This window comes from Synchiropus splendidus, chromosome 4, assembly GCF_027744825.2.
Source record: "Synchiropus splendidus isolate RoL2022-P1 chromosome 4, RoL_Sspl_1.0, whole genome shotgun sequence".
Classification (NCBI taxonomy): Eukaryota; Metazoa; Chordata; class Actinopteri; order Syngnathiformes; family Callionymidae; genus Synchiropus; species Synchiropus splendidus.
This window is the reverse complement of record NC_071337.1, coordinates 26,998,285-27,025,688: the sequence shown is the minus strand read 5'-3', so window position 1 is coordinate 27,025,688 and position 27,404 is coordinate 26,998,285. Positions and strand designations below refer to the sequence as shown.

General features: G+C 41.9%; 1 protein-coding gene across 3 annotated transcripts in view; it reads left to right on the top strand.

Annotated features, from left to right (window-relative positions):
- The window catches only part of syt1a (synaptotagmin Ia), a 137,392-nt gene that overhangs the window by 101,073 nt on the left and 8,915 nt on the right, over positions 1–27,404 (top strand). For 2 of the 3 annotated variants that reach the window (XM_053863121.1, XM_053863122.1), the window contains exons 5-9: positions 7,297–7,469; positions 10,638–10,763; positions 17,234–17,401; positions 18,297–18,464; positions 21,651–21,768. In XM_053863121.1, coding sequence (XP_053719096.1) covers positions 7,297–7,469; positions 10,638–10,763; positions 17,234–17,401; positions 18,297–18,464; positions 21,651–21,768 — 753 coding nt within the window. The remainder of the gene's footprint in view (positions 1–7,296; positions 7,470–10,637; positions 10,764–17,233; positions 17,402–18,296; positions 18,465–21,650; positions 21,769–27,404) is intronic. The other variant, XM_053863124.1, reaches the window with a different exon arrangement.

Genomic DNA, 27,404 nt, shown 5'->3' with positions numbered 1-27,404 from the left:
TCTTAAGCACCCCACATTGGCCCGAGTGTTACGATGCCTTTAGAAACATAAGAACATTGAAACAATAGCACAACACATTTCCCCAATAAACTTATTTTGTAGTGGCTGGTATTGTTCAAAAGAAGAAAAAAAAGCAATTTCAGAAGTGTCCAGAACTAAATGGTTTTTCACCAAGTGGGAATCAACAAAGAGCGATAAAATACAATTTCATGGAGCAACAGAAACCGCTGCATGCTCACTGGACTGTTAGGGGATTAATTAAAACCAGTCTGCCACTCACTAAAATCATATTTAAACTTTAGCCGGACCCCAGGCAGTAATTCACGGTCTGTTCTGCCTATGAAAGTGGGGCACCTCACAGCACACTGCTGTGGCAAAATAGTTGTAACATGATATGATGGAGCTGAAGACAGGGATTGAAACGTGGCGGAAGTCGGTCGTGAATCGAGTCACGCCAAAACTAGGACTGTTTCCCACCCAGGTGTTCCACAGCTTTGTACCGTTCGCCGTCTGGAACAGCAAACATGGATTTCATCCTGCGCCACTCAGCCATTAGAGTGACTGTATTTTCCACGTCATGTCACACGGCGCAACCAGAGATAAGCGCTCTGAGTCGCGTAGCCGCCATATCCGGAAATGCGTCGCCCCTCCACCCCTCTTTCTTACTCCAATTTTCTCCGAAGGAAAGACGCTCACACAATGTAGTTAATTAGGAAATGCTTTTATTTCTTTCTGGGACTCGGGTTTCTTTAATTAAAGAGCACGGAAAAGTCTTGCCAGACGCAGGCTCGATAAAAAAAAGATAAGAGTTGGCTCAAGATTTGTTCCCTGCAGCCGAGACTTGATAATCTGCGCGTATGAAATGCCAAAATGACTCTCGAGTGGCGTCGGGCAATGTGAAAAGAGTTGTTTGTATAATTCTCCGTTTTCAGTTCTGTTGATCAGCGCGACTATTTATGGGGAAAAGAAATCACTGTTCTCCATCTCTCTCCCAGACGCGATGGCTTCTTGAGCTTGAAGGATGAACCTGCCTCGATCCCATTATTAGACTGCCTTTGCTCGAGCTTGGATGGGTCTCCGCTGGTCAGAGTAGATATTCAATCACGCCAGTATGCCCTCAATAGTGGAGGTCCCTAAAATGTACTGCAAATTTAGGCCCTTTTCATTTGAATAACTGTTTTCATCACAAGTGAGAAACGTAGTCGGGGCTGTTGACTCTGTCTACACATTACACATTTGGAAACAGTTTTTTTTTATGTGTCACGTCAACTCATTCTCACTTCTAGGCAAGACATATTAACATTAGTTGCATTATATAAGCAGCAGCAAATGGTGGTCTAACAGGAGTAAGTTAAGAAGCACCGCACCTCCGACGTCACACACCAATGTAACTGCGTGGTCCTTGCTCTTATTTAATCAGTATTAAACACAAAATCACGGCACATTGTGTCTTTTTGGTGTCTTAAAATGCGTCATCATTATCGCTGCGTTCCATATCGCTCATGTTTCAGTGAAGTGATGACGTGTCCCGCCGCGTCCTGCACTGTGTAGCAACCACTTTTCATATGAGTCACTGGTTTGCATGAAGCGGCACGGGGCTACTGCAAACTGCAACCGCTTTTGGTGTGAGTCTGGGGTAATGCCTTTCCAGTAATACGTCCTTGTCCTTGCAGTTCACCCTCTTTAGAAACCGTGATCGTGTAACCCAAACCTGGGCAAAGTGAGGCCTGGGGGCCAAATACGGCCCTGTCACAGTATTTATGTAGCCTTCCTGGAGTCAGAGTAAAACTATAAAACTGACATTATGGTTGTCTCTGACATTTTTGTCTTGTGCATTGTTTTCATCATGATGCAACTGGAAAATAACTTTTTTATTTTTCTTAATTGTTGACTATTTTAGGAGTATTTCTCCCGTCTGTCCCTCGAACTACATCAGAATTGAAAGTACATTTTGAAATGTACTATATGAGACACATCAGGAATCTTTAAATGGAATATGGTTTAATTTAAATAAAGCACAACAAGCCACCGTTTTCTGAGCATTTTTAAAGCATAAGTCCATATTCACACATGATGTCATCACTTGATTTTTAGTTTTAAATTTCTCTTACCCTCCAGTCTTTGGGTCGGCGCCTCTCTCGGTCACAATATAAAACCTGGCCCCGTAGGAAATTGAACTGCCCACCTCTGATGTGACCCACTAAAACAGACCAGTTGCTCAACACATGATGTTTGATGCATGATGGGATGAGCAGGGTGGGTAGTTCTTCTGACTAGCTGACTGGCCTGGATTATTGATGAAAGCTAACTATCCAGGTCACACCGTCCTCTCTGCTTCTTGTCGTCGTATCTGCACAATTAAGAGTCACACAGGAAACCTTTTCTCTGACTTCCCTGCTTCTTGTCATTCCTACCAAGGTCCAACAGCAAACATTTAACCTCATTGCCTGCTTGGACAAACAGTGCGAAAAAGCAGCATTTTTCCTGTGCAAGCTCTGACATAAGTATCATTATGAGAATCATCCTAGTTCACTTTAATTGAAGAGCTGCATTTCCTTTTGTGTTCTATACGTATCTATATCTGCTGAATTTTATAACAAAAACAAGTTGTTGGGGGTTTTTTTCATGGCGGAAGATTCAACAACCATCTAATGTGCTTGGGGCAAAGCCAGTCCTGCAGAACATGGAGTTATTTTTGAACATTGCTTGGTGTGTTTCTGTGGAGAAGCGAGCTTATTCATTTTGTCAACCCAGAATCGATTTTTTTATTCCTCTGGGCTCCTCCCTTGTACCTCTGCAAAGGATCTGCAGCTGAAGCCTGGAGTGCAAAACCTCGGATAGATAGACTGCAATATTCTTCCCTGTTTTGACGGGTATTTCTGGAATTTTTTGACTGACTTGGCTTTGACCTGGTTCATGTGATTATTTTTTGGTTTAGTGGATTTGTCACACTCAAGTGTCCAAGGACATGTGCAGTATGGATTGTTTTTCTTTTGTCTATTCTTCTCCCATGAGAAGACACTGTAGATCCGAAACAGTAATCCTGTTGGTTTAATCTAGAGAGCAAACAGTAATTAGTTTCTTGACCTTGAGTTTACTAGACTGCACATCAGAAGTTATATATTGAATCTCTGCTTCAGTCAGGATTCTAGCTGGATTTCACTGTTAGACTGGTTTGAGTAAAATCAACCTATTTTCAATCTTCCAACCAACATTAAACATGACAAGTGTCATGCTTTTTTTTAAAATTATCATGTCATAGTCTTTCACCCAGAAAGTTGTCACTTCACAAAAATGACAGACTAAGGAGTAGTGCTCATTCTGCAACCGGAAATATAACGTTTAAATGCAGTTTTGAATTCGCATGCTTCATGTTAAGGTTGGGCAAAGTGAAAAATGTATAAATTGGCTTGTTTACTTCGATAACAATAAATGCACGACAACTCCCCTCTCAGTGTTCTGCACGTTAGGAAGCACAAGAGCAAACTGTTGGAGTTAAATTGCAGTCAACCCTCGATCATGTTGATTCTTTGAAACCAGCGTGTACAACCTCAGAGGAAGGATACTGAGCAGCTCCGTCTGAGGTAGCATTGTGCGGCTAACCGTGATTAGCATCATCTAGGTGGGTCCTTGTACGAGTTCATGTCATACGTTGCCTGAATTAATTGTTTGATTTGGGTCTGAAAATAAACGTCTGCCGCATGTATTGAACATCTTTTTGATGGGTTGCTCTGTTGAGCATGTACCTGAACTAACTCACTCGCGCAGCACTACCATTGTGTGCAGTGACTGGTGAATGTTTAGTGCTCTGGTTACTGGACAAGCATGGAAAGCATTACTGTATAAGCAATGTTCCCTCTAATTTTTCATGTGTCTGAGCAAACCCACAAACTCTCTGAGCGGTCACCCAGATTTCGAACAAATTATTCAGGATTTTTTTGCTTTGGATTTTGTGAGACTGAATTTTGTCCACTTGAGGCTACCGTATTCTATGACCGCTCCTCATGGAGCAGTGAGCCTGTGTCTAAAATGCAGAAAAAAACAGGTGTTTTTCACTGGCAACACAGTTAATTTCCTCACCTGACTAAGCATGTAGTCTCTGTGTATTGTAGTCTGAAACCTGCGCTGCAACGATTTTCTCTCCTGTGCGTAACTGCGCCGCCCAGTGCATGTACATTTTGGACCAACCACGAGCGACTTTAAGACAAATCAGCTCTTAAACCTCAGCCAGCTCCAATAGTTCACTTCAAATAGCAGCTACTTAAGTTGCCGTTAGTTGTATTGTGTATGTGGCGGTGTCACTCGGCGGACAGTCTTAAGCACCACAGCACCGAAGGACCTGTGGAAACTGCCGGTTAAGGACACACGCGGTCAAACAGCGCAGTCAGCGCTTCATTTTGTTGATCTAATGTCGTAAGGCTTTACGTCTTGGCAGCAAGAAGCCCTGTATTCCATATATATAGATATAGATATTTCGTGCGCTGAGATCGTGTCACCTGTGCACAATTGTGTACGCGCGCATCTTACAGAGAACATTGATAAAACACCATTTCTGTGGTGTCTGTGCAGCACAGCATCTCCTCCGTTATTTACAAGAACAGTACCTGGAACAACTGCGGGAAAAGGCTTGCAGAAGGCGCCATTGGATATGTCTGTTCTGTTATGAGGAGCAAGCCAAGATCAGTTTCCGGTGGAGGGAAGGAACTTTGACATTTTTTTTAATACAGATCTATTGATTTATTTCATTGTATTTTCGGTGTGCGCTGAGCAGAGCATCTCGTGGTTCCCCGTACAGTCGGCTTGAAGATAATAATAGCTGCTGCATAACACATTTTCTTCTTTAAGCTGGAATTAGGTCAAGTAAATAAAAACCCAAAACAAACTCCTCTGCTGTGTGAATAAACAAGCAATGCTGCCAACAAAATGAACCTAGTTTTCTAATGGAGAGAACTTGTTTATGGTTCATTCATTTTAATGCTAATGACTTCTACCAAATAGCCTCATAAGAAAAAAGACCCACACACGAAGTAGTGAGGGCAGCAAACCACGCAGAGGAGTAGATCTCTTTCGTTTTAGCATCAAATATTCTGCTTTTTATAGAATTAACAGGAAGCAAGTGTCAGACTCCCTTATGGATGAATGCTCGATGAGAGAATATGTAGACTTCCAGTTGTTTGTTCAATAAAACTAAGAAACCGTGACAAATACTGAAGGGAATCGTCTGTTGGACCCACTCATTATTTACAGCCCATCTGGACTTCTTTGAAAATCCAAACCTGCTCCTTCCGTCGCTTTAATCGCCAGTGTTTACTGAACCTGTGTGAATCCACTTGGGACCAGCAGCCCACTGCTGATGCTGCTCAAGGAATTGGGCAGATGTTCGGCTGTCATCGGAGAGTTGTGTGAATGGCACATACTGGTAATAGGCGAGAACTTGCCACACTTACAGTATAATGCTGGCTGAAGCATGTCAATGTTTCATAGAAGCACTGCACTGCTTGTAGCTATTATGAAAGCCTGTAAAAGAGTAGTATTGCCCTGTTGTAAAAGTGAAAGCGTTGGTGCTAGCATTTCATGCTTAAGAGGATAATCTTCATTTTATCTAGTGTTTCAGTGGAGCACTGAATGACAACCTGGAAACTGGAACTGTGTGTTGTCTACTCAAAGAGAATGCATTTGAAGGGAGTCCCCCCCAAAAAAAGATGAATTTGATGTCTGTTAAGAGGCACATAGCTATCATGATGTTTGAATCTCCCAGATTAGTCTAGAGAGGAGGAGCATGTAGTTAGTACATTCGGAGGACATCATAATGCATTTATAATGATGTTCATGGTCATGGATAGTAGCTTATGACAAGGGTTATCAAATATTATACGTTGTGGATCTATTTAGACTGAAGAGCCTATAACTATTACCCTAGTCCTGCACATTACCACACAGTGTAATACTACTAGAAATAACACTTTGGAATTCTGCACATTATAATACTTAATGTGACTTAGCCCTGCGCACCAGGACAGACATAGAAACAGTTTCTTCCCCTCCACCATCACCATCTTGAACAATTCGTCATTCAACACACCTCAGTTTTTTTTCTGCTTTTTACACTTCCAGTCTGCACAGTGTTTTTTATTTTTTATTATTTTTTTACTCATTATTATTATTATTATTATTGTGTCTTTTTCTATGTAAATATATATTCTTCTTCTATTTTTCTCTGAAAATATATATTCTTCTCTTCTATGTCCTATTGAAAATCTCTATAGAGTCAACATCGGCCGGAAACAAATTCCCTGTATGTTAAACATACTTGGCAAACAAAGATGAAACCTTATAAATGCACTATGATATCTTATGAATGGAGTAATAATGCATTATAGATGAGACCGTCTCCCCTTAAAAACAGTTGTAGTTAAGGAGGAGTTGTCTTTGTAACCAGAAGCATGGTCATCATCATAATGGCACATGCTTATGGTAGTCTATATCTCTTGAAGGCATCGAGAAACTGCACACTAGAAAGCCGTGTCTCCCACAAGAGCATTCAGTTTAACATAGATGGCCAGCTGAAATAGCCAAGAATTGGCTGTGCTATCTCTTTCCTTCCTTTTTGGCTTGGTGAGAAGCCTCAGCTGTTCCAAGTATATGAAGCTATTATTAAATCTATCTTTTGATCAAGAGCAAGAGAGGACTATTGTCAGGCAGTAAAATAAGTACCACATTTTAACAGCGTTTACTCTGCGTGATGGGAAAGACTGCAGTTAAGTTAGTGTTTAATCTGATTAAAAAAATAAAAAAAAGAAATCTGCTCAGGTATTTTTACTTACAATTTCCTCATGTAAGTGCCTTCAAGAAAAAGCGACATGAATCATGTAAAACCATCCGTGTTAACCACAACGGTGAGGTTTCTGAGCTGCTGAAATGGCTTTCAAGCAGCTCCTGCGAAATTACCGCCAATGTCAGCGTGAGCGGACCCCAATTGCGGTGAAAGCGTCGGATGTCTGAGGATCTGTTGTTTGAATCTGTTCCTTCCCTTAAAGTGGCCTCGACAGTTTAGCCGGACCTCATTCGTGTTTGTGGAGCTCGACTGTTTATACCCGAGTCCCTTGCTGACTGAGGGTCTAATCTGGTTTGTCAGCTCCCACGTTAATATTTGTCTCGCATCGTCTTCCAAGTGTAGTAACCGCAGCTTTTAATGGTCAATTGTATTTACCAAAAAAAGCTTCTCCTGCCTGCCAGAATTGTTTTCCCTTTTTTAAGGACAGCGGTGAAACCCAAACTCTCTTCTCTTTCTTTCAGTGCCGTCATGGGCTATTGTGTCCATTGCCTTTGTGGCAATCATCCTGGTCCTGGCATGTTGCTTCTGTGTCTGCAAAAAGTGGATATTCAAGAAGAAAAACAAAAAGAAGGGCAAGGATAAGGGCAAGAATGCCATCAACATGAAGGATGTCAAGGATGGGGCCAAAACAGAGGTAAAAACGTTGAACTGTTGGCGTCCAAAGCATATAAATGTTACTTCACGGATTAAATACAGACACAATAGCTGCCTCTGCATGCTGTAGCAGCTCCTTCAAACACGCTGTAGCGCTTCCTGATTTTGCTGTTTTGTACATGCTTTCAGCTATATTCATGTCATGTTTGCAGAACATAGCTGCAACATTTCTGCTTTTTACTTATGATATTCTTTGCATAAAGATGTGTGCTGCTTCATGTTCTTTTTATATTTCTAATGATTTGCAGAATTTTTTTAAAAGTCTGGCCAAAAGTTTTAGAAGCATTTGACAAATTGAATCTTTGGCGTCTTTGTCTGTCAAAAATGAAGACTTTATGTCGGCTCTTGACAGTGACTGATCGGCCCCAATTTCACATGTAGTTTCTCATATGTATATAGTTAGTTTTTTCTCAGTCAAAGTTTTAGCATTTCTATCCACTTTTTGATTTAGATATATGCAGATTTTTCTCAATATGTCTTGCACACTTTGCTCTCCTTTCACACCTCAATTTTCTTCTTTTAATCTGCTTTGATTTTTTTCAGGTCTCACTTTTTTTTCGTCTTTTCCTAACACGATTCCATTTTTATCTTGCTAAAATGTGTTTCTCAATATATTCATGTATTGTTTTGCTGCAAGAGTTGAGGAAACTTTTGGCCCAGACTGCAAGAGGGCGCATGCGCAGCTATGATACTTATGTTTCGCTTTTCTTACCCAACTTTAAGCTTTTTATTTTATTTATTTATTTATTTTTTGCTTTGCTTAAATCCTGCTTTTTGTTTATTTAAATGTATTTTTTTCTCTTCATATGAGGACCTGCTCACTTGAGTGTGAGTAATGTTTACTGTGTGATAATGTTGTGGCACCCTGAGAAATGACGTTCTCAAACAACGAACAGTTTGGTTTGACTCCCCGCGCAGGGAGGCTTCGAAACGCTGTCACTTGAGTTAGCGAACTAATTGCACCGGTGTCGACCAGCGTTCCACCGACGTCCCGCGTGGAGTCATGTACAGATCATGTTTAATTTGCTGCTTCTCTTCTTCTCTCAGAGTTGGAGCAGCAGTCACCAAGGATTATTTTTCCTCCACATTAATTTGACCTTTCCATTGTGCGCCGCTAAAGGACACATCCTTTAATAAAAGCAAACAAAGCCTAACCATCCGAGTGAACTGGATGCTACCTTTCCAATTTCAAATATTCCTTCACTTATCCAACGATTGCAGCTTTTTTGGTCACCATAAATGGAAATAAATGAGCTCAGCTATCAGCGGCATCTTAATAGCTCCCGTCCAAGATCAATGAATCTGCTTCCTCTGAAGCTGGCGGTCATTTCTCCTGGTGTGCCCAGACTCTGGCGTGTTAACTCCTGTGTGTGGTTGTTTTAATTTGTGTTTCTTCCTTCTATGTCCTCCTTATCTGTGTTGTGTCTGATGACTGTTCGGGATGGTCACTGGCGGTAGGTTCCAAATTGCTGTTGGATCTTCTTAAGCCTGCTGCTCTGACATTCTTTTTAATAAGCCTCTTGAAAACGACTGACTCCCATTGAACCAAATATATGTAACTATGCATACAGTACATGTATATCTAATGTATATATGTGTGTACAACCTGCATATGCACATATATATATATAAATGTATGAAAGAACACTGGGTGCACCTTGACAAGGTTGAATCTCACTGATGTTTCTCAAGCTGAAAGTCTCCGAAGGTTTCGAAATCACACCACTGTTGCGAAGCAGATGTAAAATAATGTCGTTTTTTACAAAAAAGGTGGAAATATGCGTCACAGCAGGTGTTTTTAAACTGAATTAAATTCAAGAGGAATACAAGTTGCAGAGTCAAAATTATGAATAAAAAAAGTAGAAAAGCACTCACAGAGCGCAGACCTCCACCAAGCAAGGAGGCAGCTGGTCTTTGTTGTTTCTCTGGCGGCCAAGCTGCGGGCGTCCATTTTTTCATGTTTTGCAGACGCTAAGACGCCCTGCTAGCTAAAAGCCTGACCCCCGGATTCAGACGAATACACAGCTAGCAGGAGTTGAAATCACTTCAGTGATCGCGTCCATCAAAATGTCACAAGTGACCTTAAAATCATGACAAAATTTGGTTGCATTCATGCCATGTCAAAGCAAAATTATACGTGTATTTTATTTGTCTTAATTATTTTACAGCTGCGCTTTTTCCAAAAATCATCGAAGAAAGAATTTACAAATCCGGAGACATTTTGAAATATTTGATCGTTCAGTGAGATTCCGCCTGCAGCTAACACACTGGCCAATGGACAAATTCTGAGCGGGGACGAATGGACTTGAGCAACACTTTACCACATGTTAACTCACCTTGCTGGCATGTTGCTTCTAGCTACCATCAGCAGATGTGGGAGGGGGAATGTCCAGGCTTTGGGGTCATGATGAAATGTCTGAAGAGTTAGACAGACTCGGGAATGGGGACGTGAGAGCACTGGTTTATGCGACGGAGAATGCTCTGCATGCCAAGAGAAAGAAACACTGTAGGAGGCAACTTTCGATGCGGAATGAATGAACTTGACCAGACTTTGCCTCTTCAAACGCATGCGGTTCTAAAGACACCCTTCCTGTTACCCCCCAACTTGCCACTCAAACCCTCACATGAGTTAGCAAAAGAAACTCTTCACCCCCTTCTCTCTCACCACCTGACACTCTTCCCAGTTGACATATGTTGTATTTCTTTGCCAGAGACTTGATCTGCCTGAAACAACATCAAGCAAACTGCCATCTTGTGATCTTCTCCGGAAGAACTTCTCTGTCCTTCTGCCTGTCCTCTCTCTTTGTTCCTAGTGTCATCTTTGACCTCTTTTGCTTGCCCATCGCTCTCTCATCTCTGGTTCAATCATTTTAACTTTCCTCCCTTTAGACAGCGCTTCCCAGAGATTGATTGAAAAGCGCAGCCAAGGGACCAGGCCTGGGCCATTAGTGCATCGTAGAGCATGTCCTGGTGTTAACTGCTACAGTGTTTTAGTGCCTGCTTTCCTCATTTCCACCCCATCGAAAAAAAGAGTGGCAGCTTTTTCAGGAGTAGGTCCACTGGCAGGACCTGGGCGGGGAGCGGCTGGCTGGGTGCTAGCGCCGGCGGCGAACAGACGACACTGACTGTTGGTGGGTGTCTCCTTCAGGCCTTGAAGGATGAGGAAGATGCTGAGACAGGGCTGACCGAGCCGGAGAAAGAGGCAGAACCTAAAGAGGACCAGAAACTGGGAAAATTGCAATACTCGCTGGATTACAATTTCACTGAGAACTCGGTAAGGATTTTGGATTTTTTTTTTTTTCCACTTTTCCCCCACATGGAGTGAGATCCTCAACAGGTTTACAACATAACCAGAAGTTGAGACTCGATCGAGCCCTTTAAAAGAACTGTTTTGACTGATTTTTTATGAATTGGCTTTGTCTATTCCTTTTCTTTCGCTTAGACTTCACATTATGGAACATGAACAAACTAGTTACTTGCCTATTTACAGTTAATATTCAGTAATTGAGGTATTGTTAAGAGTGAACTTGTTGAACAAGAGACTAGTTGGTACATTATAATGTATAATAACTGGCTAATAAGCTGGTAATACACACATGAATACGTACGTTTAGCTATGGTCATGTGTGTTCCTCAATTTAAACGGTGACCTTACTTATGCGTGTCATGTATTTACTCTTTTCTCATGCTGGACTGTTGTCTTGTGTTGCGTTTCATCATCCCATCTCAATTTCTACTTTTTGGAGTTTTATGAAGGTTTTCTTACAACACAATTCAATTTCAACATTGACTAGAACTCTATGCATGCCACCATTACCATGGCATTGATAAGAAGCAGAAGTTTTATGTCTTTAATGTTATAATGGGTTGTAACTTTAAATATATATACAGTATTCTGTATGAATATGTTTGATGGAGACACAACGTTTTTGTTTTGTTTTCAGCAGGGTTCCAAAAAAGTAACAGCCTCTTGTTTTTGCTCCATTTGACAATTTTAATGGCTAGACCACACAGGCTCGTAAAATATTGCCTCAAAAATAATGCACATCTGTTGGACATCTCCTGGGGGTCAGTTCCAAGTTATAGATATTTGATCAAAAATAAATCGGGAGTCATGTCACACTGACAGGGGCATAACTGAATGCATAAAAACTGCTCTCTGTTTTATGTGTTTTTAGTCGTCCAAGAATGAATGAAATACACACTGACACACACCTACTTAACTCGATGACTACAAGACTCGCACGGCTGCATTCTCACTGTCATAGTTTAGGAACAATCCGTGAAGTTGTGCCCGCTCCTCAGAGCCCCTTTGAAATTCGAATATGGCCTGCCTCTGATTCAGTTTCCACTTGATTGAAGACGGCCCCTGCAGATATCCATCTGTTTTATTCCTTCCACCGACTTTGGTTTAAAAAGCGGAATGAGGAAGCACATCAGCGGCATCGCGCCAGATGTCGTGTGACAGACAATAGACACGGTGCGTGAACAAAACAGCGTCGCTTCCTGAGCTGGCTAACTCCCCGTCATAAACAAAAGTGACATCACAGTATTATTGAGTAACTGGCGCTCAGTCACACACCGACAAATACAGGTAAACACACTTTATCTATGTTAACAGCGAGGAGGGGAAGGTTTGTACTGAAGCTGATTACGAAGCAGAACAAGGTTTTCATTTCATTTTAGGACACAATCTCCCTGTCATTTTATTGGGAAGGACATTTTGTGGGCATTATTACTTTTCAGCCAGTTGATCTGTCATACCGGGGGAGGTGGTGACACTTCCATCCACCGCTTTCTCGATTACACTGGTAATAAACGTGGGGAGGATGTCATGAATGGATGACAGTTTTCACGCTTTGTGACACTGACCTCAGTGAGTCCGGCTGAAGTTGGAGACAGGCGAACCCAAAATCACTGAAGGCGGCAGCTCATCAGAGCTCCTCTGCTCAACTCTACTGCGCAGTGGAATTTTGATTTTTTTTTTCCATAATCCTCAGCTTTTTAGAAGTGTGCAATCACTGTGAACACCGTGCAACAGCCCAGGGAGAACTGCCAGCAGTGATTGGTTGTCATGGTCCTCATCGAAGACCAGAGAAGCTCTGAAAACTGAGCTATAAAATGGCATTATTTCCTCTCATAGAAGCTTATTTTCGGAGCTTCAGTCTTTACTTCATCTGAACAAAACATGTTTGTTGGACATATATCATCACATCCTAGTAATATATGGGATGCACCACCTTGATTCAAGTTTTATTCCTTGCTCTTAAAAATGGTCTTTTCCTGACAGACACATGAAAGTGGAAGCTTGTTGAGGTGCATGGTCTGTTTGACATTCAAAGAAAGAAGAAGCCCACCATCTTCAGCAGCAGCCAGACATTTTTAAATATCTAATTTCTAGGAAAGTGGAACATTAAGTTGTTTTTAGCAAATAGTTAGTGCCTCATGAGAAAGCAAATGATTTATATTCATATTACAACGTATATCTTCATGCTCTTTCCAGTGGTGACAGCTAACACTGAGCTGCTTTTGCATGAGAACTAGATCACTTTCCCTATTTCAAGATTAAGACGGCCAAAACAACAACAACAGCAGCAGCCTTAGCAAATGAACCCAGACCTCCCTCGGCTGCCTCCTCCAGCTCTCCTCCAGAGGAATTCTCAGACTGTCCTTCGGACAGAAACACAACAGTGTGTCCTTGGTGCTCTGAAAATATGAATTTGAGGGCAAAAATGTTTGGATTTTTCTCCGAGTTGTGTTTTAAAATCTTCATGCGTCATGACGGCTTTATGTTTTATTCCAGTGAAGTAGGGCATGAAGTGAGGCCAGAAGCCGGCTGAGCGGAAAACTCACTCAGATCAGTGTTGAGTCGTCATGGTAAAAAGTCTATGACTGTTCAACACAACACGTGGCGTCGGCCCTCAGCGTAGACGGCAGCCGGTTTACACCCTCATGAGACCAAGAGTTTTGTAAAAGATCCAAATCACTTAGGGAACAGCGTCGCGGCTGCATCAGGCAAATACACCGCAAATGAAGCACAAAGAGCACTCTCGGCACAGCGGGGAGAGAATTAGAGTGTCATTTCAACTTTCAACATCATTACCATATTCATTACTCTTCCAGCGGGTCAAGAGCCTATCGCATCAGAATATGTGCTAGTCACGATTTGGAAGGGATGGAAATACATCTCCTTCTTTCAAACAAAGACCTTGCTGTGGTGTCACACATTTTAGGGACAGGCGGGTTGAAGTCACATGACGCACTTCAAAATAACCTGTTGATAAACTGATACTAAGAAACGGCCTTTTGCTGCCCACTGCACTGAGCAGATGCACAGACAGTGTTAACACCAGCAGCAGCGAGAGAACCTGAGACACACAGATACACGCTCAGAGCAGACTCGCTATTTCAGTCTAATTCAAGCCCGGGGCCAGATGTAGCACTTGAATTCCATAATGAGCACAGTGTCAAAATAAATATGGAAATCTGTTGAGAACGACTCGCTTATATTCTTTCTCCATACTTTTTTTCATCATGACTTAAACATCTTAGTATTGAGATATTTGTCTTCCCTTAGTGACCACGTATCTTTATCCTTCTGTTCCTAGCTCGATTTAAGACTCTTGCCCTAACGTCAGCTTCACCGCCCCATTTTTACTCCTTTCTTTTCTTCTCGCCATGGCATATTCTTTTTCCCCAAATTCCTTATGTTACCCCCATATCCAGAACACAAGTGCCGTATAAAGTTATGCATTCACAATTCAAATGTTGACTATCCCTGCCACCAGGCCCTAACTTGCATGTGGCCCAGTGGAGAGGATTTGTTAAAGCTTTCTGCGTTTTTGCCATTTATCAAGACAGCAAAATGCTTTGCATTGTCCACAGGGGCAAAGTAGCATCTGTGCCAGTTAGAATCTGCTGAAGTGAATAATCCATTCATGCCGTTTACATGTGCAAGCTCAGGGAGGATAAAATGTGAATTAATTCATTTGACACATTATGTGGTTCTTCAAACCTTTGCACATAGAAAGGAAGTTCTGCACGTCCAACGGTTTACATGCACTATTGTGCAGACTCGTGCCGCAGTTGAAGAGAGGAGAGATGTCCTCATTTAAACAGCATTTTCAATCACAGGAGGACTTCAGTCTTATGTGAAAGAAAAAAAAACGTAGGTGCCACCACATAAGCACGGAAGAAGTGATTCACTGTCAACCTCTGACGTGTACAATGAAGCACTTAAATTCTCAAGAGTCTGTGTTTGAGGCGATTGACGTGTGGAGGTCTTGCATCTGTGACAAATCTTAACATGTCAAACGTCTTTTCATGACCACACATTCCAAAAGATATGTGGAAGGTGTCAACATCTGGGTCGCGATATAGTCAGGTGGCATCTGAAGACCTCTATTTTATGGCTGTTTCCTGTGTTTACTTTCTGTTATTTTTTTTTTACTTAAACACTGTCAAATAATTTTGTTTTAGTGCTGTCCTTGGTCCTGTGTTGTGTAAGGCCTTTTCACGCTCTTTGTCCCTCCGAATGTGCCATGCTGCAAACCAACTTAAATAGGCATAGCGTAACATTTTAATTCTGTTTCGAATTGTATTTTTTATTTATGAGATGAGCTCTTCAAAAACTCCATGACTCATTGACATTTACAATTACAATTTTTCTCTTGTTAAATTACTAAATAGACAGAGGCAGGTAAGACGGTAAACACTTCCATCAGGACAGGAATTTTAAAGGTGAAGGTTATATAATCATCTGCTCTGGAGGCAGAACTAATCTCATTAGGCGCATCAAAAATGAACGTCTGCAGGAAAACAGTTACCTTTGAAAGCAGCGGAATCACTTGATCTCACCTGGAAAACGCACATCGGGATCAAACAGCTTGGCTTTTTTTATCTGCTTCTTTTTTTTCCATTTTAGCTGAGAAAATCACTTAACTGACCCCCGATGCTTCACATATGCTGAGCACCTCGCTTCACGTCCTCATGTTAACCTGGACTATTTCCTCATTATTGAAGTGCATGGATGCTGGAGGGATGTTCTGTGGTTATTAATCCGGACCTGATCCAATATAATCTCCCAATTTCCACTTCATTACAGAGGTATCCACTTCCGCTATCAGGGGGCTGTTTTAACAGCTTATGCAGATCATGAATCTTCATTGATTAAGTCCCACTTCTAATCCTTGGTCCCACTTTGTAGGTTAGTGTGTTAGTCTGTTTTCACTTGTGTTACTGGAAGTTTGTGAAGAAATTATATAGAGGACAACAACATTGTAACAAGCCAAATGGTGTATGTTCACTGGTTGTTTTTGGCAATGGCATTTTTTCCAATTCACAGACACAAAAAAATAAATATATATATATATATGTATATATAATGAAATCTATTTACTGATATTCTTGTCATTTATTGTCTCTCCTGACCTTTTTTAAATTGTCTATTAGTGTGTTTATCAAATCGTGGCCGAAATTTACGATTCCTTTTTTTTCCAACAGGCGGTCTTTGCTTACTTTTTATTGACTGACTCGTGTCACGCTTCTCCTGGATGTAGCCTCCGACAGCTGTTGTGCTCCACAGCTGAGTGCCCTGGTCGGCCTCCAGAATGTGGCTTGATGGCCACCTGATAGGAAGTTGATGGAGTGACTAGCGGGGGTCTCAGGCGAGGCCATTGAAGAGGGCCAGTGACTGGCAGGTCAATCGGCCCATTGTGGTTATCAATTATCAGCTTTATGTGAAGAGAAAGTGTCTCGGCAGGACACGCTTTGACCTTTGCGAACTCTTCAGTCGCCGCCAGAGTCTGTCTTCATAACCTTTAACAATGGGGTCTGCATGTCAGAGAGATGACAGGGAGTCACTTTTGAGGACTAAAAATAATAAGGAATGACTCATGTGGATAATGAAGTGTCCAAAAGAGATTTCAAGTCAAGTGAAAAAAAAAAAATAGCCAAATGGCACTGAACAGTTATATGAAAGGATTGAAACTTAAAACATTTGTATACAAGTAACATCTGACTTATGACTGGGATCGGTTCCGACCAACCGGTTGTAAGTCAGATTGAACGTAAGTCGAATGCCATTCAAAATAGCCGACGCGAGGGTTATAGGTGCAACTGTAGTGGTAGATGGCTGGGATGCTGTGCTGCCGTAACTGTCGTACGCGTTGCCGGGCTGCTAAGTGCTGCGGTGCCAGACATTGAATAAAAAATAAAGAAATAAGCATCTGCTTACGTGGTCATAAGTACGGGTGGACGTAAGTTGAGCAGGTCGTAAGTCGGATGTTACTTTTACTGTATATATTTGAATGTTTTCCGTTTTTTCTTTTCCTTTTTTATTTGAAAATAAATATTTAGAAAGCACTTTGGCATTGATCTGTGACCTGTCTAGGGTGTTCCCAGCTCCTTTATGTCACTCAGAATGAGGGGGTGAGGGAGAGTCAGTGTACGATGCAAATAGGCCTCAACTGTAAGACCGACCTCTCAATTTACAGTCCTATCTAAATCCTTACTCTCATCTATAGGAACCAACTTTAGTAGTGTTGGGAATTCAGGTGTCTGGACGCTCACTGAGTAAGGAGCTTAGTCATGCGGGAAAGACTCTTAGTAGAGTTGCTGCATCACTGATGTCAACATCTGCGTCAGGTTGATCTGCGTCAGGTTGTGTGAGATCCATTGGAAAACATAATATCTGTCCATAACCCATAACTTAACGTCTCCAATGCTCCCTCCGTCCTCCCACAGCTAATCGTCGGGATCATCCAGGCGGCCGAGTTGCCTGCCATGGACATGGGCGGCACCTCTGACCCTTATGTTAAAGTCTACCTGCTGCCAGACAAGAAGAAGAAGTTTGAAACTAAGGTCCACAGGAAGACCCTGAACCCCACTTTCAACGAGCAGTTCACCTTCAAGGTAAAGCCTCAAAAGTGTTTCTTCTTACAGTCGAGTGTCTAAAACAGTCGTGTACCTGGATATGTTTCCGCTCTGCTGACAATCTGATTTGCATGCGTCTGTTGAAAGCTGGAAAGGTGTTCAGGCAGCAACCAGCTGGCGCATTAACAAGCTCCTGACGAAATTTGTCTCTTGCACACACATGCATGCGCACACACGCAAACACACCTCCACACACACACACACAAACAGGCTCCGTTTGATTGGGATTAACACGAGCAGATGCACCGCTTCGCCCTGGCGACGCGGCAGCCATAATGGATGCGTGACTGTTGCTCAGCAGTGAGGAAAGTTCTGCAGAAGTGAAGAGAGCAGGTGCTGGTAAAAGTAATAGAGGTGGATGTGATCCACCAAATGACTTGGTTGCTAACATGGACCTGACTCCTTAAATGTGACTGTTCATTTTTATCAGCACTTTGAATGAAAAAAAAAAAAAAACGACTCGGAACTTTGAGCTTTTCTGCTGCGTATTGAATAACTGGTTAATTATTATTATTATTCCGCAGCATGTTGGAACATGCACAGTATGAGTGACAAGTCAATTGTATTCCTTCCTCGACGTGTTTAATGAAGCTATTTCACAGTCTGTGTCACAGGAAATCACAACCATACTTGTAGAATTTTAATGATTTCTGAGTGTGGTTCATTGTGTGTCAGTAACGTTGAACAGCAGAAGGAATTAGTTTCTGCCTGCTGTTTTTTGGTTGAGGAAGCAAACCAGCATCGACAGTGTTGTGCTGTGTGTGTGTGTGTGTGTCAGTGTCTGTACCGTATGTTTGTCCCAGCCCTGCGACTGAGTTGGACATGTTTGCTCTGAAGGAATGTGGTTTTCCAATTTCAATCTTTTTACCGCCAGGTTCCCTATGTGGAGCTCGGAGGCAAGACGCTGGTGATGACGGTGTACGATTTCGACCGCTTCTCTAAACACGACGCCATCGGTGACATCAAGGTGCCCATGAACAAGGTGGATTTCAGCCACATAACGGAAGAATGGCGGGACTTGCAGAGTGCAGAGAAGGAAGAGGTGAGGAGACGGAGATTTCTTTGCTCCTATCTATCCTGACACTTGATCGTCATCGGCGCCATCAATCTCTCAAGCAATGTCGCGAAATCAGATGTCCACACTTCCTCTGAAATTAGCAGAAGTGTGACTCTCCCAGCAACAGATCAGGAGAGTCAATTTGCTCCGTAAATGTCATGGCATATAGAACACGTTGCAGGGGAAACCTCATTTTTAGCATGATGTTCGACTTGATTTCACAAAAGGTTAATTGTAAATCCAGTGTGGCGGCTGGTGTTTAAGTTGAAGGGCATCTATGTATCTCGGTGGCAAGCGGTCGCACCACTGCACTTGACAAATTTAAACATGGATTCAGACACCTGAGGAGCATTTGTTGTGTGCCTCTGTGTGTGCAAGGTTTCACTTGCAATAGAAAAATCCAAGATGGACCGACTCAAACCTTAAACCTTACATTAACTCGGTGGTACACAGCAGGCATGGGCAGCTGTGACTATAGTGACGGGACACCAAGTCAAAGGAGAAGAAGGAGAAGCTTCTTCTGTTGGTACAACCATGAATAAAACAAATTGATAACAATATAAACTAAACAATAAAACCAAGAACGTTAAAGTGTTGAACTAGTAATGAAAAATAAAAACAAATAAAATGAAAATTGATAGCCATTAGAAACATTTTATACAATCGGTTTTATGCTTCAACTCCCTGTAGACCACATGAACACAGTCAAAAGAGCCTGTTTGCTGGGCTGATAATGTGTTTCTTGAATCTTAAGTATTACATAGTAAAAATTTGATTTGTGTTTTCTTTTGAAAATTCACATTTAATATAGTTCATGAAGGTGTCTCAAATGATTCATGCTTTCTCCCTTACTTATCATTTGTCTTTATATTTTTTTTTTTCAGTTTTGCACCTGAACACCGTGAATTAGTCTGACACAAATTACAGTTATATAACACAGATTAAAACAAACCAGAAGAAAATCCTCTTTGGCGCTTGAAATACATGTATCTGCCACAGGACATTTTATTTTCCCCTCTTTATACTGTGTGTTCTGTCGAGTGATGAACAGAAAACAGGCTCTGGGCTTTTTGAGCTATTTAAAACACTTAAAAGGAATCCCAGGACACAGACGCCCACAAACCTGGTGCGCTCTTAATAAACCTATTTAATAAAGCTCAACATTTCACTGAGGCTGTGGTGAATAAAAGTCTGCTCGGACTTCCACAAGTCAATATATATGAGAATACAGGATATAGGTTTCACCATCCTCTCTACCTCAGTTAATTCGTGTGTGTGTGTTTTTCTTTACATGACCCTCCAAGTGTAAGAGAGCACTTGACATTTAATAGTTGTTAGAAGTAAAGAGTCCGGCCACTTCTCCAGACAGGTATAATTACCAGTCATCTTCTCCTCCTCTGCTGTCCTCCAGCACACTTCTGTGCTCATTAAAACGCCATCTTTTTCTTTAAAGAAGTGACTTTCTGCCTGCTGACTTTCATCCTGGGCTGAAAGGAGAGAATAATGCTCAAACATTTGCTGCAAAACCAGCCTTCATGGGATATAAAAAAAAAAAGACTAGTGTACATTTTAGCTTGTTGCTGATTTGCGCAGCAGGTCTGACCCCTGACAGAGTGATTGGCCTCTTCTGATACAGGACACGACCAGAATATAAAACACTATGTACATGGCACAGAGCAGTGTTGTTGTGATGGTCAAATGTGCTATTATACTGCCAAAAAATAGATGCCATTGCTCATCTTAATGCGAAATACTGTGGTGTACAGTCTCTTTGTATATGACCTCATCTAAACACACATAAACAGTATTATACTATGAAACAAATGTACACCCACACTATAACTTAGTAATTCAAATGAATGCTATTCAAATATTTGACGCTGACCCATGAATATCCAGTAAATTGTCATACCAAATGGCTCCTACTATACACAGCAGGACATATTCTGTAGACTTTATTTTCTTAGTCACCTGCGGAGAAACGGCCCTTTTATGCTCTGTGTTACGTACGGATCTGGATACGGACGGAGCCCTCTGTCCGTGCTCTGCTTTCATTTGAAAAAGCTTACACATACCGACCAAACGGAGCAGTACCACCGGAAAACATGGATGCAGTGTTGCTGTTACTACCCGGTATCTAGCTCTAAAGAGACACGAAGAAGATATAATGATGACGGTAATACTCTGCCGTCCAGTTGCGCTATATTTAACTACCTCACCAACCACTGCCTCCTGCAATCCTAAGTTCTGTTTCATCTTTTGTGCAAGAGGTACATTATCAGCACTTGTTGCCATGTTGGTTTTGGAGTCATAAACGTTTTACTGTGGGCTGCTCCCCCTGGTGGATATTATGGTGAGCAGCAATACCAGTGTAAAGAACCCATGGATCTATGTGATCAGTGACTGAACATCTTTTGAAACGGACGCCTACATTTTTGTATGTAATGGCAGCATAAATGGCTTTCAGACGACATCAGAGACTCTTCTGTACACGGACCTCGAAGGACCTGTCTGTCTTACATGTGAGCAGATAAAAAATGCATCACCAAAAATGAGCACAGGCAAGAAACAGGACAATATGTTTGAGGAGTCCAACGTACAACAACAAACACAGTAAAGGAAAAGGTTTGAAGTCATATTTGTCGTCGGAATCGTAAACGCAAGTGTGTAGAGGGACATAGCACAACATGAAGCGTAACATAAAAGCACTGGATGCCTGTTTGTGATTTCATTGTTTCCCTCTAATATCATATTTTATCACAAAAGAGCTCGGCCAAAATTTCATTTGCAAACGCTTGCATCCAGCAGAAAAGTGCTTCCTAGCAGTAAAACTATTGATCCATGTGCAGAGACAATATTACTTGACAAGTTATTTTCAAACAAAAAGTCGCTCGTCTGCTTCACACAATTTGCTCAGAAACAAGTTCAGATATATGAAATTCCAGTGAGAAGTTATTGAAATCAGTCTCTGATCAGACCTCATGGGCTGGAAGTAAGAAGGTTGTTGAAGGGAAGCATGCGGTAAATGAAGTAGTTTAAATCTTGTTTGGGGGAGACACATCTGACACCTTGACTGAATGGAAGGCTGAGATTATGTTGACCAGGATATAAGCAGCTGATGTGATGATGCGGCAAACCTGGACTGTGTTAAAACAGTTTTCTCCTTCACAGCAAGAGAAACTGGGCGATATCTGCTTCTCCCTGCGATACGTCCCCACCGCTGGCAAGCTGACTGTCGTTGTCCTGGAAGCCAAGAACCTGAAGAAAATGGATGTTGGAGGCTTGTCAGGTGAGGAGAGCTACTCAGCATGTAATTGTACGGCGATCACATGATGGTTATTATCTGGAAATATCACCTGCCCCTACAAAAAAAAAAGCTATTCTGCTTGGACGCTCAACAAAGCATCTCACTGAGGTCGAAATTGTCAACCAGTTTGCTCTAAGAAGACTGTAGGAAAGAGAAAGAAGCACTGTCGGACTGCCAGTTGCTGCTCTGCCAACAAGTTCAGACTTTATTTGGGTCTGTTGAATTAGACTGTGTGTACAAGATTAGATGCACAGGAAATAGCCTCCAGCAAGCTTCTCAAGTGAGAGAGCTTCTTGCCATTTGCATCCTCGTCAATTTAAAGCAGGAGATGATATCGGTCATACAACTGTCCCACTGATTTGCAAGGGCTTTATCTCGGTGTGTTTGTTCCTCAGAGGTACAAAGTTGATCTGCCATTGACCTGGAGAGACCTGAAGGTCAATGGCATTTTGGAAGGTACGGTTTGATGGAAATGTAAATCGCATGTTCTAGTTTGATTCAAATTCTTTCATTGACAACGTTTATTTATAGCTGACCACATCCATGGAACAACTGGCCGCCTCTTTCTTTGTTCATTTCAAATTCCCATCTGAACTCTTTTCTGGCGTCTCAACACTTTCTACTGCAATTGCTGCACACCTGGGTCCACTTCCTGTCAGCTCACACTCTCCACATAAACTGAGACATCCAGCGATGTGGTAACATTAGAGATGGCCTGAACTGAAGCAGCTATTTGGTAAAGTGGGGGGAAAAAAAACAGCTGCCATTTTGTGTAGCTTACAGCACTGACTTGCTTCAGGGACAGTCAACGACATCATGTTTTTTCATGTATTGTCTCACCTAAAATCATCTGTTTGTTGATACGCCAGGAAAACTTCCGCACAGACGCTCGCCTCGATCCTACAAAACTGTTCACAAGCTTCTCATCCCAGCTAGCTGGGATAGGCTCCTGCCTCCAAGAGACCTCACTAGGGGGTGAGCAAAAGAAAATGGAGGGATGGCGACAATAAATGTCGCAGAAGTGAGAGACCACGTCCTCTTTGTCTGGCAAGAGCAGGTGGGCTGCGGAGTGTTTCAGGGTGAATATCAGCATGCTTTAATGGCACGGTTTGAAATAACCGACAACCCGGACATGCTCTAAATAGCCTCGTTTTGAAAGTAGGGGCTGCTTTTCTGCTTTAAGAATGTATTCAAAAGCAGAGCAGGTGGAAAAACTAATGGGCAGGTTGTGTAATTGCAATAATGATGCATCTCCAGGGCGGCTCACAGAGAGTTTAAGGAGGAGGACAAATAATTGATGGCCTGGGATCAGGCCCGGCCTCCACTGTCAGCCTGTTTACCATGTCTAATGGTGGCTTACACATGAAGATGGGGGTATTACCATTAGCCAATGTGTAATCACAAATCATTCTCCTGCTGAACTGTCCCTTCACCGTCTCACCAACGCTCTTTACCGCAACCTCCGATGTGACAGCCTAACCACCGGGCTCTGGCGCTGTCGGCCCAAAATAATTTCAAGCTCATTACAGATCGAGAGATAGAAGCATCAGCGAACCACGGCCAACTTTCTGTTGTTGTGGCTGGTGGAACTTAGACTGGAAGTGGGTGGAAAGCTTGCCTCAGGTGAGGTTCAAGAAGCTGCAAAGAGAGAAGAAGAGAGACGAGAGCACTACTGTAGGGAGGGATGGAAGAGAGAACATGTATTGTGTTAGTATTATTTTACACGGTGTGGGACGTGATTTAAAAATGAAGTTAGTTTGTGGTGATCAGGTGGTGAACAGGTGACCCAAGGGCAGAATACACTCATAAAAGACTCTAGAAAAATTCCTGGATCCAAATGATGATCAGGCACAGATGCTGCTGTTATGGAAACATTTTTAAAAATCCTTCACTTCACTTTATTACTCAAGCAGTATCTCATTTTGATCTTAGTCACAAAAGGAAAATTCTCTTTTGTCTTTCTTTAAAAATGACATATGACAAGATGTCATGAATTGCTAGTGTCTTTGGTCCAGAAGAGTTGACTCAGATGATATTAGGTGATGATGTGACTCAATTCATTTGAGTCACATCATCACTTCACCACTTTTATCTTTACATTGTATACATATTTATTTTATTTTTACTTCAATTTTGTAAACTAAATTAGGACTTCAGTTGGCTTATTTCTTGTCCCAACAAAAATGATGTGAAACCTGCTCATGCATTTCAAATGTTGGGACTGTACAGATGAGTCATCTTGATGCACCCGTGAATTCCTTCCATTTCAGTTGGAACAGGCAGATCGTCTACATATGACGCAGTGCCAAGAGATGATTTATGCGCAACAGTGTTGAACCCACATTTCTGATTGAAAGTTCTGGGGTGGAATATTGAGCTCAAACTGACTCAGAAAGTCCTAACTAGGTTGCTAGTGACAGGCAGGAAAGCCATTTTTAAAGAAAATAAAGATGAAATAGGAAACGTATAGACTCTATTCCTCTCATTTCCATTAGTTTGACGCAGAAGTCAGCATATTGTCTCCATGTCAGGCACCAACCTCAGTTCACTGCTGTTTTTGTAGTCAGTTTCGACTCTGCCGTTAAAGGTTGAACACCACCTGTCTGTCAGAGCAAGTCAAATCTCTGAATCGTTCCACGTCACCCTGCTCTCAGCCGCTGTCAGGGCCATGAACTCTTGAAGAGTGTTTGAACACACTGGTGCTCTCTGTAGAGAAGTCTCTGTAACTGTTGGAGGGCAGAGGGTAAGTGTTTGAAAGGTGGTTGTAGAATAAAGAAGAGGGTTCTGCCCACCCTCTGTACCTCCCAGAGGGCCCTGAGGCGGCACATGTCCTGATTATGACCCTCAGCGGGGGACGTCTTCACATCGCTGTGGCGGTTGTTAACAGGATGGTGCGGCTCTGAGCTGATATCCTTGTGTTGGTTTTGCTGATATGCTATTTACCAGACCGAGGACACGGACATGGTGGCGTATAAAACATGCTCCTGTTGAGGAACGATTGCAGCTTGATACACCGTGGTGGTGAGGGTGTGACTATTGCATTATTGTCTTGTTACTGCCGTGTTGATAGCATCTGTCCGTTGATGGTTTTACACCAGCAAGGTCAGTTCCATGACTTACACGGCTCCTTTATTTATTTGAGTGAAAGCAGGTTGGAAAAAATGCTAAAATGTTGGTTCATTTCTTGAGTGATGCCATGTAAGAAAGAAATAACATGTTAAAACAGCTGAGATTAGATCTGACCTTTTGCAAAGTTATGACTAAATATGTGAAGCCAGACATGTGACCTTTCTGCAGCATTTCAAAAAATAAAACCAGCCAATCTGGGACTTATAAAGATTCCCTTCAATTGATAAATTAAAATAAAATCTAATTAAATAATCGTTCCAAATAACACTGCTAAATCGCACATAAACTTTATTTTTCAGTGCAGCAATTCCAGGTACCACATTATATGTACAATATACTTTATGTATGTACAGTATATGATGTCATCACCAAACCGTCTATACTGCAGGAAAAATTTAAATTAAAAAAAATGTCAGTATAGAAGTACACACAATGTTCTGTGCAATTTATGGAGCAAAGTATGGTGGCTGAGAAGTTCAAATTTTGAAACAAATTTACAAACTCTTGGAACAAATTTACGAATAGTGAAACACATTACAAAAACAATTATTACATACAAAAATACAAAACATTACAAACATATTCACAAACTTCTCTAGCAAACGTTTTTTTTTTTTCCCCGAGTGTGTAGGTGCATTTACAAGTGTGTCATTGTGTTTTCAGCGTTAGGAAATTTGTTATCTGACATTATGTTTTGGAATCTAGACCTGCTCCTAATTCAAATACAATTGAAAGAGCACACTGGGAAATAAAATCAAACAAGTGGCAGATCACCGTCATGTTTACTTGTGACATGGCAGGACGGTGGTCATATATATATATAGAGCCATGTGTCGGATCTCCTGAGTTTCTGTTTGTGTAATGTGGGTGTGTGGAACTTGAGCGACGGTTACTGTGGATGCAGTCACCATGGCCAATTCAAATAGATAGGAGGAAAACCTGGATGACAGCCAGGCTATATTTAACCGTGACGGCGGCGGTCCTCATGGTATACGACTGCTGTCTCCAAAAAGCCCTCGAACACATGAGTGTGAAGTCATGATGGTGCTCCCTCTTTAGCCAAACAGCTCGTGTTGTATGAAAGTCACCGCAGTCGTATAAGCTGGTTCTGGCGGAAGGTTTCAGGCACTGCTAAGCGCGCCATTGAACCCCAGGCCAGATGCACGATGTGATGATTCACGCGCACATGGAGGAGCGCCCTGGATCCACGAGTGCAGCCATTCATCCGTAAAATGGGAGAGATTACATCCATCTCGGATGAGACGTTAAAATGGTCCGGATATGAGGTGCAGCGAGCAACCCAAAATCCAATAATACCAAACTCTCATCTGTGGAAGATAAGGCAGGTCTGGGATGCAGCGATGTGGCGCCACAGGTGTTTGTTCCTTTTTTTACTTTGATTCAGTCAGAGGTTATCAGTTCTGATCCCATCCCTGCCTTTCATTTGCCTCCAAACTGGCAGAATACAGACTGAAAAATTCTTGTCCTCCTCTTTTTTTTTTTCTTTTGGTTACAACCCACAGTGATTTTTAGATGAACCGAGGGAGTCAGCAAGCTAGCCTCATCACATGGCCATATAATTGCAGGCGCTCCGGGCGCCTCTAAGAGTCACTGGATCGAACCTGGAATTACCAGGATTGAATTTCTGAGTTTGCACTCGTGTTCAAATGACGGTGCCAACATAAATGAGCGCCCAGTGGGTGAGTGAATACAGTAATTATCCTGAATTTGCAGAGAAGTGCTCATTGTTGTCAAATCAATGTGTGACAAGACGCAGCCCAAAAGCTTTTAGTTGGACAACTCCAGTTTGTTTTGGATGCCTTGCTCTTTCACATGACGTATTTCTATCACAGTACATCTCTGTCCATTTTTCGACAACTTCACCCGACTCCACATTCTTTCTTTATGTCCTCTATTTCTGATTGGTTCGGTATCTCCATAAATCATTTCGCTCATTGCCTCCATTCTCACAGGCTCCACCTCCTTGTCCTCTATGGTTTCATCTATGAGACTTTATCGCTGAGAAAATGTTTGTCCTGAAAACGTTTGTATGGAGTCCTGGAAGTGACATCCATGTGTTTATTTTTTTTGGATGTGGCATGCATGACTTTATTTTTTTGCCCAAGATAAGTTATCTCGAGATAATTTTTATCTCATGATAATGCGCATCTCGAGATAACAGTTATCTCGAGATAATATTCATCTCAAGATCATAAATGTCAGCGCCTGCGTAACTGCCTCTCTGGCAAAGCTTTTTGTATACGTCCTCCTGGAACCACTATGTCTCCCACGGCTTCGTAACTGTTCGTCAACGTTGTCACTGTCTGCGTTTCTAACCCTCTGATCAAGTGCCTTCTACTCAAAATAATGCCACATGTGGCTAAGCTATACGTATTACGCGTCCTTGGAAGTGACATGCATGACTTTATTTTTTTTATCCTGAGATAAAAATGTTCTCTAAATACAAATTATCTTGAGATAACTGTTAT